This window comes from Siniperca chuatsi, linkage group LG22 (assembly GCF_020085105.1).
Source record: "Siniperca chuatsi isolate FFG_IHB_CAS linkage group LG22, ASM2008510v1, whole genome shotgun sequence".
In the NCBI taxonomy this organism is placed as follows: Eukaryota; Metazoa; Chordata; class Actinopteri; order Centrarchiformes; family Sinipercidae; genus Siniperca; species Siniperca chuatsi.
Genome location: NC_058063.1, coordinates 576011 through 588116, shown reverse-complemented (window position 1 = coordinate 588116; position 12106 = coordinate 576011). Strand labels below are relative to the sequence as shown.

The 12106-nt window shown below is 38.9% G+C and overlaps 1 protein-coding gene across 2 annotated transcripts; it reads left to right on the top strand.

Moving 5' to 3' along the window:
• The first annotated feature begins 4458 nt into the window (after positions 1-4458).
• On the top strand, positions 4459-11633 carry sox19b (SRY-box transcription factor 19b). Of its 2 annotated transcripts, XM_044183217.1 has the most exons (3): positions 4459-4585; positions 4832-5479; positions 9404-11633. In XM_044183217.1, the coding sequence occupies exons 2-3, from the start codon at positions 4833-4835 to the stop codon at positions 9660-9662; spliced, it is 906 nt and encodes a 301-aa protein (XP_044039152.1). In that variant the 5' UTR covers positions 4459-4585; position 4832; the 3' UTR covers positions 9663-11633. The 2 variants fall into 2 exon arrangements, with proteins under 2 accessions (XP_044039152.1, XP_044039151.1); XM_044183216.1 differs by having other exon boundaries at positions 4467-5479.
• Positions 11634-12106: the final 473 nt, after the last annotated feature.

Sequence of the window (12106 nt, the reverse complement as noted above, 5' to 3'; positions counted from 1 at the left end):
ATGCACAGCTCTACAGACATCACAAAGTGAAGTGAAAAGTTACTGTGGGAAAGACAATTAAAGCAGGACACAACCTGATCATATACAATACTATTGTGTTGTGGTGTTAACAACAGGTGAAAAGTGATGCAGAACTATAAATCGAAACCTATGGCGTAAGTATCCATGGTGGGACTTCCATTAACCCCTTGCATCAAGCATAAACCCGCCTTAAGGCAGAGGAAAAGACATGATGAAAGTATAATACACAACAGGTGGGCACACACAAACACCCCCCAAAAAAGGAAGTAGGACAGAAAGAAGGTACTACCTGATCGCCATACAAGAACACTGATATTGGACGATTCAGCAAAACCCTGGACTTCAATAACAATGATTTTTTTTTTTTACATCCAGTGACAAAGTTTTAATTCTTGCTTTCTACAATATCTGCGCATGGCAATTATAGTATGGTTAAGGTTGGGGAAAGATCATGCTTATAGCAAATAAGCAATCCAGGACTAAAGAAAATCTGAAAAATATGGCAAGGGTTAGGCAACAAAAACACTTGGTTATGGTTAGGGAAAGATCTTGGTTATGGATAATAAAAATGTAAAACATTAACTACAGGTCTAAGGAGGGATGTGAATACCAGTCTCCTGAAATAAAGTCAGATGCGCATGTGCTATGCACACCCATCCAACACCCCAACCTCCACACCCTAACTTTACACCAGGCTTCCTGTACTGGCACTGCATTGATATTGGATGTAATACTGGGCTGCCCTGAAAGTGCTAAAGAGAATGTCCAAAAAAAGCCAAGTCCATTCATGTCTTGGAGTTGTCTTAATGGGCAAAGAATGTACACATACTTAAGAGAGTCTTCTCAAAAGGTTCTCATAAACCTCAGTTTTTCTATGATCAAACCATTTTAGCCACCCACCTTCAAAAACATGGTTATGAGGAGGATCTCCAGTCCATTAAATCAGCCTCTTGGCTATGATTACCCCAAGCATCAGAGATTATTGTATGACAGTAGGTAGATGCAGATTCTTAACAGCCAAAAAATGCAAGTTCGGCTTCAGCCTTAAGGGGCCAGTATACACCATCAGAACTGTTGGATGGTCAAAAAGCTTCGGAAACTCCCTCCGCCCATGCCTTTTCCAAAGTCTGATTGGGGGGGCTATCCGTTATCCACTATCTACTATACAGCTGCTGTTTACTATTGATAGAACAGGAGTGTATCCTGGCCATGTTCTCGGTCTGGATACAGTCTCAGATAAATCAATTCCCAGTAGTATAGCATTTTATTGAATTGAGGGAAAACAGCGTTTGCTACTCACTAGGGGGCTACTAAAGTAAAAACAAAACGGGAAATAATATTAATTCTATTTTATTGTTTAGCTAATATCAACAAAATAACTCACAGATGTTTCTGCATGCACGATGCACTTTACATTCGAGTTGTGACCAACCTGTGTGCATTTTGACCAAGACAATAATAACCTGGAAGGTTCACAGTGACACAGTTTAGTGACAAATCAACTACAGACCCAGTTTTTAAAAATACAACTGAATGAGTGAAACTCGGATCATCCTCCAGCCTGTTACACTGAAAAACACCAGTCCAGATTTGTTCATCGGCAAGAGCAGTAACATACTGGTTTATATTTAACATGTGTGATTTAAACAGACTATGTTTTTCTTGTGTAGAGCAGTGAGTGATCAACTGGTGTATCAGAGATCTGTGCATGGGGGAGCAACCAAAAACTTTGGCCCATGCTTGTGAGCTGCATACGCAGCTATTGCTGGTTGACATTCATGAAGCAGGAGGAGTTCAGTAAACACTATACAGTGTGTTATGGAGTTTAACACTGAATGCAGTGTACTGTGGCCATTACACGCTTGGATCTCACCACACTTCAATAAAAGTTTAAGAGAGGCAGTGCAGTGTATGATGTCGATTTTTCGTTTTATTGTAAATACACATTACAGTGAAGACAACAGGTGTACCTGCTTATCAATATCACAGTCAACAAGGTTGAACACTTCAAAAAGCAAGTAAATGGACCTTTGAGTTGAGATTATTTAACAGGTGGTGTCATCAAACATGCGGTTTTCCCAAAAATAAATTGAGTGTACTGAGAGTTTGGACTCTTGAGTTCAAATGCCACAGCTATAAACCAATGACAGAAAGTCACCAACAATACAGAGTGAAGTCCACTGACACAGTGGCAAATAAATAAATTTAAAAACGACTGATTTAGATGGAACAATCCATCTCATCAGATTCCATGCAACTGGTTTTTACTCATTTAATTGAAAATTAATTTGGCAATATGCACCATTATGCACAATATGAACTATTTCCTAATTATGAGGCTCTGTTTTGAAGAGAAACCATGTGTCATTTTTTGAGACTTTTATTATTTCAGTTTTGTGCTTATGTTACATGTTCCTAAATTAACATGTTTAACCAAATTACCACATGGCAAATTTGAGGACAGGTGGTATTGCACACTGTACAGAGGGTGAGAAGAATGGGGGAGTTATTGAAAGCCCACCAGCACATTTTTGCCCCGGGGCCTCCTAGCAGGTTTATCTGGCCTTGTTCATTACAATATGTTAAAATTGAGTCATCCTTACAAAGTGTCGACCAGTGATGTAATGTACAAAAATGTGTATTTAGCTTCTGTATGTGATCATCTTTAAGCAAACAACTACCCAATATTTAATTGTAAATTCAGGAACATAAATAAATATAATATAATTATAGAATAAGTATTTCCATAATTTAGGTCTAAATGATATTGCTCATGCTGCCTATGTGACTCAACATGTAAGGCTAAATGTGGTATAATTTATGCCAAAAGGATGGATCTATCCACTACATCACTGAAACTAACTCTTGCTGAGTAGACTTGGAGACAGCATGGTACTTGTAGTTTTGGAGAACACTGCTGTTAACAAAGACTGGAAGGCAGCAGATGAAGAGGTCTACTTGGCCAAACCAACAAACATCTTCGTCATTCTCCTGCAGCTCTAAAGTGTGTGTCTGTGTGCCATTGTAGCTGAATCAACACCAGTGTATAAGGACATGTCTTCAGCACAATCATCTAAAAAGAGGGTCAGGCTTCTCAAAAGCTTGACTTTAAAGAAGGCACAACAAACATTTAATTTGCGGTTAGCTGGACAAATAATAATGTTGTGCTTTTTTTTTATTGCTTTGGACTAGTTTACTCTCTTAATGGTAGAGGAATATTTTAAAAAAACAGTTGCAATGTATTTGCATAATAGTGGAATAAATAAAAGTAATGTAACAAATGTAACACAAAATACAAAGTTGGGCTCATGTTAGTGAACAAAAGGTACACCATCGCCGTAAGGAACTTTTTTTTGAAAAGCCAACAAAAAACAACTGTCTCCTAGATGCTGGAGGTCAGTCAGAGTTGGGGGTGCTGATTGAAACTCTATATAAGTCTATATAATGACGTCATACTGAATGCTGGGCGATATTCATAGTTTTGCTTTAATTTGAATGGCTGGGATAATTTGAAAGCAGCCACAGCAACACAGGCAACACTGAATTAATGCATGAGAACTGCAAGGAGAGAAAGAGGGAGCGAGACGGCGCCTGGACGCTGGCGAGAGATGTGACGCATGACCAGGTTAACAGGTTATTCAGTGGGGCACTTGTACTGAACCTCTAAAACACCTCAATGTATTCGCGTAAAAGCTGCGGGACTGCAGCACAAGAAAACTAATAATGGACCAATACATATGATGATAAAGTAAATCCCCCTTCCCACCACAAATATTTGTGTACTATATACCCCAGAAAGGGGAAACATTATATAAGTTTAAACTTTATTTTAAAGTTTATTTATCAGTTGATGGTTTTTATAATGCCTGGCTACTCCCGTGTCCATGCTCTGCCTGTGGAAGTCTATCAAGCTTGCTTTCTATGGAAAATTTAACATTTGCTATAAAGGGAAAACCCAAGGACTTTGAAAGATGTGGGAGCCATTCAAGGACTTCCTGAAAAATAATCCCATAAGGGTTTTATTTTACTTTTAGTAGCCTATATATTTAGTTGTTTTAGCTCGTCGTATTTTTTAAATGTAGATTAATTAATATAACTATAACTTTGTGCCTCATGCAGTCCAAAAATAGAATACACTGACCAAAAAAGCCAGATATGGGCAGTTTTTAGTGGGGATGGGGGGCTTCAAGCACTGCTGGGCTTATTTTTCTATTTGAATAATCTGATCGATATAGTTGATAATAAGTGATTACTAATTAGGATACTTGTTTCCCTGTAATGCCTCCTTTCTCCACCTTCGTCACCAACAAGTGTCTCGCGCACCGTCGGAGCCTATTCAATTGCAAATGTACGTGCACTGACTGAGGCTTTTCACTCTCCCATTGGTCCACACCCGGGTGACTGCACGAGAATAGGGGAACTTCTGGAGTAAACAGGCAGTTGAGTTCAGTGTGTGAGCTGGACGTCTGACAAGTGGTTTTCCGCTGAGAATTATTTCAAAGCACTGAGGAGAGGCAGCTGCTGAATTTTGAATAGGCTATCTTCACTGTATTTCAGTATCAAAGTAATGACTACCCCAATCAGTCTTACAATTTAAGAAAAACTGGTCGTCCGTTGCGGTCTGTTTTGTCTCCCGGGTGCGTCGTGGGTAATTAGTTAATTTGGATCATCCGGCGCTCCCGGTTAAACCTAGGGAAACCTGGACATAAGTCGCCAGGTGGACGCAACAAAGGGCTGCTGTGTGCTTCAACGTTTCAACTATTTTGTAATTCATCTTAACTTACTTTTTTAATCTGTCCAACATGTACAGCATGATGGAACACGAGCTGAAGCCGAGCGGTCAGCCCCCTTCTCATCAGACCTCCCAGGGAATGTCACCGGTCACCGGCAACATGACCGGGAACATGGGCAGCAATGGCAACTCTCACCCGAACTCCAAAACGGCATGTGCCCCTGGAGGCGACCCCATGGATAAAGTCAAGCGGCCCATGAACGCTTTTATGGTCTGGTCCAGAGGACAGAGGCGCAAGATGGCTCAAGAAAACCCCAAAATGCACAACTCTGAGATAAGTAAGCGGCTGGGAGCTGAATGGAAACTTCTGACTGACGCCGAGAAGCGGCCCTTCATCGACGAGGCCAAGCGGCTCCGGGCAGTCCACATGAAGGAGTATCCCGACTACAAATATAAGCCACGCCGCAAGACAAAGCCCCTGCTTAAAAAGGACACTCAGGTGGGCAAGTACCCGCTGTCAGCAGGGAACCTGCTGGTGGCGGCGCAAGGCCAAGGTAGTCCGAGGATGGAGAACTACGGCTGGGGCCCTACTGGAGGGTACGCTGGCATGCAGGGCGAGGCGCTCGGCTACACACAGCAGCTACACAGGTATGATCTGTCAGCTCTCCAGTACCCACCTGCAATGACGGCAGCACAGACGTACATGAACGGAGCCAACTCGTACAGGTGAGCTGTGTCTGTTTGGGAATCACAGTAAGGTACTCTCTAAGTTTTTAAACCATAAGTGTGTAGCCTATTCTACCCCTAATATTTGCGACTCATGTTGTCTATCAAGTAAACCCTTCCAAAACTGTTCCACTCAAAGCTGTCAGTTCATATAGGCTATTTACCTTTTTAATTGTTTCATTGACTAGGCCATTTTTTGTTGCTTCCAAAAGGAAATTCATTGATAATATCACAAGTACATTCTCAGTAAAATGAGATACCCCCCCCACAGAAATGAACCAGTTCATTCAGATCAGGCATTTAAATTAGGAATAAAAACTCAATCTAAATAGACAATAATATAAAAAAATGCATGTCATGTAAATACAGTTCTCCTGCCACTACTTTCCTCCTGCAGACCTAGCTTGAAAAACCAGTTGAAAATGCAGAACAAGGCCATAACTACACTTGTCTATACCTCTTCCATACAGTCACATAATTGTTTTTCAGTTTTTATTACATGTTTTTGACTTGATGGTCTAAAATCTCAATCTACAGAGTGCACCTGATGTAAAACTGACTTGTAAGTGAGCACTTAATTGGGAAGAAATGTTTAAATAAAGTACATTTAGTCCCATTGAGTCACTGAGGAGCTCTGCATACGATGAAACAACAGGCTTCAGTCTGTTGCCTACTTGTTATGCGTATGGTGCTCTGCTCTGGGCTGGGTCCTGCCTGGAATGTTGATCAGTATGACTTGACGGCAGGCAGGACTGCTCTGTGTGTGGTCCACTACCCACAATCACCTATTCCTGCTCAACCATTGTCCCCAGTTACATTTCTAGGTCTTGGCCTCCTGCCAATAGGTCTCATGTTCCCCAAACTATTCAACACTTAAATTGCGATAAATGTTCTGATGTGAGGATGGATGATGTTGAAATTTATTCCAGAATCTGATAATTTGGTCCAGCAGGCGAATCATTTAAAGCTTCCCTGAAAGATGTTTTGATGCATGTTATCAGTTACTCTCGCATGTCAGTTTTAGATGTCAAAAGCTTTGAGTCATGTTTGAGGCCAAACTTTTTGATGCCCATGAAGCGCTTTGAGTAGTCAGAAAGACGCTATATAAGTACAGTCCATTTACCATCCTTTCCCACTGAATCACAGTACCTTGGGTCTAAGACAATATTCTCAAGAAGTTTTTAAAGTAAGAAGAAGATTGGTCAGGACCACTTGTCAACTGAAACTCGTGACAAAGACATCTCGTGAGTTTGAGGTCATATGGCAAAAAATATAAGTCTCCATGACTTCTAGGTGTACTCTCTCTGGGTGTGAACTCTCTCCTCAGTTATTTGGGAATTATTAAGTCCTATTCTCCCATTATGTCTCCTGTGACCCTAATGCTATGTTTGCTACATGATGGATTTTTTTCAACTTTGCTTCCTTATTTTCTAAATCTATTTGTTTCCATTTTCAGTCCCAAACATGCAGTTTTGTGTGGATTCAGAGACTGGCTCTGTTACATACATGCTTCCAGTAGAATTATCTATCCATCAATTTTTTGAGTGTCTTATCCTGGACAGAATTGTAGTGGTAGTAGAGAAGCTCCAATATCCTGTTCCCCAGAACAGGACCACCCCCCCCATATTGGATTATTTAGGTTAATCTGTGATAATGATGAGGTTGATGCATTTAATTAATTTGTTGAACCTAAAGGTTAAATGTTCACTTCAAATGAGAAATGATCTCCCACTGAGACCCCGGTTTATTAAAGTGTTTTGAGTTAGCAAAGCTAGTAGTGTCAAAAGACCAATGATGTGACAGTGATCAAGTACATTTTGCAAAAGACTTGTTGGCATCGTACCTGTACCTACTTTTTTATTATTTAAAAAAAAAAAAGATGTATTTAATTATTTTGTGGCTGTGTGCTCAGATTAATGAAAAGCAGAGGTATTTGACTGAAGGCCCACAGAGTTTGTAGGTGGCATTGTAAACTAGGCTAGCATTCATCTGTAGAGCAAACATGCAGTGGTTACTCTCCCTGATCCTGGCTGTGTCTCAACATGCATGTGCTTATTATTAGTATTATTGTTATTATTATTATTATTATTATTATTATTATTATTATTAATCTGCCATGGTTTGAACACACTACACGTGTATTCTGACTAATTGCCTATTGTAAAAGTACAAGGAGCAGTTTAGTTAGAGTTGGCTAACTTTCATTAGTGGAAGATGTACAATTTTTACATTGTGGTGTTGCTACTTTCACTCAGATAAAAGGTCTGGATACATCTCCTGCATAAAGGTTGTGATGTAAATGCGCTTAAGTATCAAAATTAAAAGAAGTCATTCTGAAGAAGACCCAATAGTATTTGATGACTTAAAGGTACATTTACATACTGTTAATTAATGTATTAAAAGATCTTTGTATCAATTTAGTAGTGATAGCAGTTTTCAGTGTTTATTTAAATTTTGGTAGTGGGATGGTCAACCCTGCAGTTGATTTTTTTTTTTAAATAATAATAATAATAATTAATAATAATAAATAATTTATTATTATGTGTAAGCAGCATGTGTGTGTTGTAGCTGTTCCAGGTGTTTGCAAAGTCAGACAATTTTAAATACTGTGAGGTAGTTCAAACTATGAAACACATTGATTACCTCAGTTTGTTTTTCCTGAAATATAGTTACAATTCAATCTTTCCTGTGGAAATTTAGATCCAATGTTAGTGAAAGGATAAAGTGGCACAAAATTTGAATGGATGTACAAATGACTCAAAATTATACTCAACATCTGAAAGAAACAGAAGTTCAATGAAGTTTTTGATGTTGGTGTAATATGAACGTGGTTTTACTTGAAAAAGTAGATGTTGTGCACTAAGCAAGTATTTAACCTGCAGAGCAACTGAAGATAACTATTCTGGTTCTGACCTCTACAGTATTTATGCCATAAACATTCATGTGTGACATTCAAATACACTACAGAAGACACAAGTCAATGTGTTTTTAGTCTACTGTTTCGGCAAATGCCTTCAGTCGTTTTTTTTTTTTTTTTTTTTTTTTTCCTCAATACTGAAAAGTGTGAGTTGAGTGACCTTCAGTCTCAGTTCATTAGTTCGAATGCTGCTGACAATAGTGGTTGTCTTATTTAGAATCTAAATATTTGGTCTACATGTTCAAGTTTTCAAATCGGATAAAAGAGGACATTCAGAATATCAGGTGTTAAAAGTTGGAAATAAATTTTAAATGAGTTTTGAGTTGTTTGGCACAGCAAACGTGTCAGATTTTCAGTGTCTGTACCTGTAGTACTTTACAGCTGGAGAAATTGTCTAGTTGACTTTCTCTATCACATTGGCATCACAGTGTCTAACATCTATCGCACATGGCACATTCTTTTCCTCATCAGTGCATTTTTACATGGCTTTTTTTCAGTAACTTCAGTAACAGCTTTCAAATGTGTTGACGTCAACATTAAAAATTTATCCACTTAATCCCATTCTAGCATGTGAATGTGAAAGCCATGTGAAGGAAAAAGATGGTTTTCTTAATCTAGGTAAAGCACTAAAAGAAACGCTGTTTACACAGCTACATTTCTGATTTTATTCTTTTTTTAAATATATTTATTTTTGGTTAACGTGCACACGTGCATGATAAAGTGCAGTACAGAGGCTCGATATTGCATGCCCTAAAGTGCAACAGGAAGAAAGGAAAAATCATTACTGTAGCAGTGCATCCTTGTATCAGATAAATCCAAAGTCAACTTAAAAAATATGCGAGAGAAGTCCGATTACTACATGTAAATGTGGGTTTTAGAGTAACACCGGCATCTACATGTATGGTTTGATTTCCTGCCTTTAGCATGATTTCTCCCATTAACCAGATATATTTATATTTTAAACTCTCAGATGGTGTCTAACTTGTATTGTCTTCTCCACCCCATAGCCCCATGTCATATAGCAGCAGTCCTCAGCCAAGCCCTGTCACCATGTCCATGGTGAAAGCAGAACCAGTGTCCCACTCGCCTCCAACGGTGACGCCAAACCACCATCGGGGGCCTTTACAAGGTGACCTCAGGGACATGATCAGCATGTACATTCCTGGACCAGGAGGGGATGCCGGTGACCCCACAACAGCACAGAGGGCCTACACCAGTGTCCAGCAGCACTACCTCACCGGAACCGTTCCACTCACCCACATCTAGGACTGAAGTGGGAATCATGTGGGCTAGGGGTGAACCAGAAATGCTCATGACGCACAGCTGGATGGAGTTAGGTGTGGGGAATGTTAGTGGCAAAGCAAAGAGACACAAGATGTTAAGGACAAAACACTTTCCCCCCTGTATTCAGTGGTGTTCCAGTGCCTGCAATTACAGACACACAAGTGATGACTACATTTTTATATCATTGAAAAGCTTTTTTTTTTTTTTTTTTTCTACGTCTTTGGTGCCACATCAGTTCAGATAAATGCCACACACCCACCACCACATGTACAGAGCTGAGACTCCTCCCTGCCCGCCACCCTCAGCTGATTTCTCTCCATAAAGGACAACAGTGAAGACAGGGGCAACATCTGTTTATTGTGTACATATTAGGAAATGTTAATTTGTCTTTTTATATTTTTAGAAAGTATCCATAACAAGTCAAAAGACTCCTTAATACCATCCTAAACACTTGTGACGCTGGCACTCTTGACTGTTCCACCATACCCAGTCAGTGCCAGGGGACTGGTCCAGTTAATGGATTTAGTCTTCCACTGTTGGAGCCAGTCCCTGCTGTCTACAACCACAGCACAGAGACAAATGACCTGGCAACCTGGTCCATGGATCACGATCTCTCAGCTGGTGACAGACAAATCACCTGAGCTGAATGCTCTGGTATTTGTTGTTGCTGCGCTAAAGTGTGAGCAGAGCTGGAGAACAGCTGGGTGCCGGTGGGGAAAATGGAAAGGAAATGCACAACTTGAATGACAGAGCTGTTTTTAAAATTAACTCTTTGTGCCTTGGCTTTGGTTTAGTGCTTGTATTTTTATGTTTTATTTTTAACTGATGAAATCCTGTTGGACAATTGGTGCTGCATCCACAGGAAATACACTGGCTTCCTATATGTGGTGTTGCTTATATGTAGAACCAGCCAGATTCTACATTCAGTAGGTCTAGCATCCTCAGTCACACCAAATCACTGGATTTACAGTTTGGAGTCTGAGAAGTGGTATGACTCTGTTTTTGCTGTCTACGTGAGTTTTTTTTTTTTGTTGTTGCTATAATTAGTTTTAGATTTGACCTTTTGATACAAATGTTCAGATGCATTGTTCTGGCAGCATTCTGAGTTGCTCTGTGTATTCATTGTCACTTTGCTCTAGACAAGAGTTATATTGTTTTTAGGTTTTTCATTAAATGAATGAAATGTAATATGAAATGCTACATTTTAGTTGAGTTGTTTTATCCGAACAGCAGATTAAGACTCGCAAGTTATCTCTTCCACCAATTAAGCTGTACTGACAAAAGGCCTTCCAGGCATGTCTTTTAATGACCTGTCAACTGTTTGTCTTTACTGGTGGTAAAAACACAATGTATCAAAGTAAGTTTCAGATTAAATCTCCAGCAAACCTTCTATCTTGTTTCTAAACTAAATTCTTTTCAGATAACTTTACCTGTGGGTATTTATATCATACTATAAAATAATAAACGATTTTTAATCCTGGTTCTCTCAAACTGACTGTACTGTCATTTTTCTGTCTAGCCTGCTGTCTGGTTACTGCTGCTATGGATCTAAAGGGAACTTTTATTTTCAACCTACCAAAACTGAACATTTGAATGTGGTAGATTATTCAGACAGTTATTAACTTTGAAGCATTCCATTACTAACTTAACATGCACTGGAAACAGATGCCTGATTTTATTTTTGAAAAAGAGAGAGCAGTTCTATTAAAGTAATGCATGAATGTTAACATTGCCACCCAAGTATTTGAAAACTAACTTTTATACTGACTTGTATCTATTTTTAGAATGAATTATCTTGTATGTAAATGCTGCCATATACTAGAATTATTGTATGTAGCATTCATGTAAATAATGTATACATTGTTAGGCTCTTATACTAAGAGTCTTGATTCCTTTTTGATTAAAAAAATGTGTTATGGCATTCATAACCATATTAATAAAAAATACAAATCATTTTTGTCTGTGTGTTTTTAGTTCAAAAACATTATGCATGATGGAAATCATAGAGAAGCCTTATTTTACACAGACAAAAGTACATTCACTTTATTTTATTATTAGGTACACTTGTACAATTTTAATTCAATCCAATACAATAGCATATACAACTGTTCATTTGGGAAAAAAAATCTTAATTCAAGGTCCACTTACTGGCTTTTTCTGGAATGTTCAACGGTATCACACGCTTTGCATCAGTTGAAGGAGTGTAATGCATCCCAGGTCAACAGAATCAACATAGTAACACATTTCTGACCTGCTAAGAGTACCTCTGCCGCTTCAACAGAATTTGCCTAGTGTTTCCTTTGTCTTAGCTAATTGTTTTTGTTTTTTTTACTTACAACTGTCATTTTCGTGCTTGTGTCAGAGCAGCCTAGAAAGTAAATGATATATTTACAATGTAAATAATCTTTGGGTTTTGATTACAGAGA

What these genes read in the sequence shown, in the direction of transcription:
- sox19b (XM_044183216.1), top strand. Translation starts at nt 4,824, where the DNA reads ATGTACAGCATGATGGAACACGAGCTGAAGCCGAGCGGTCAGCCCCCT. An exon ending in AACGGAGCCAACTCGTACAG is followed by an intron (nt 5,480 to 9,403) that starts GTGAGCTGTGTC and finishes TCCACCCCATAG; the next exon opens with CCCCATGTCATATAGCAGCA.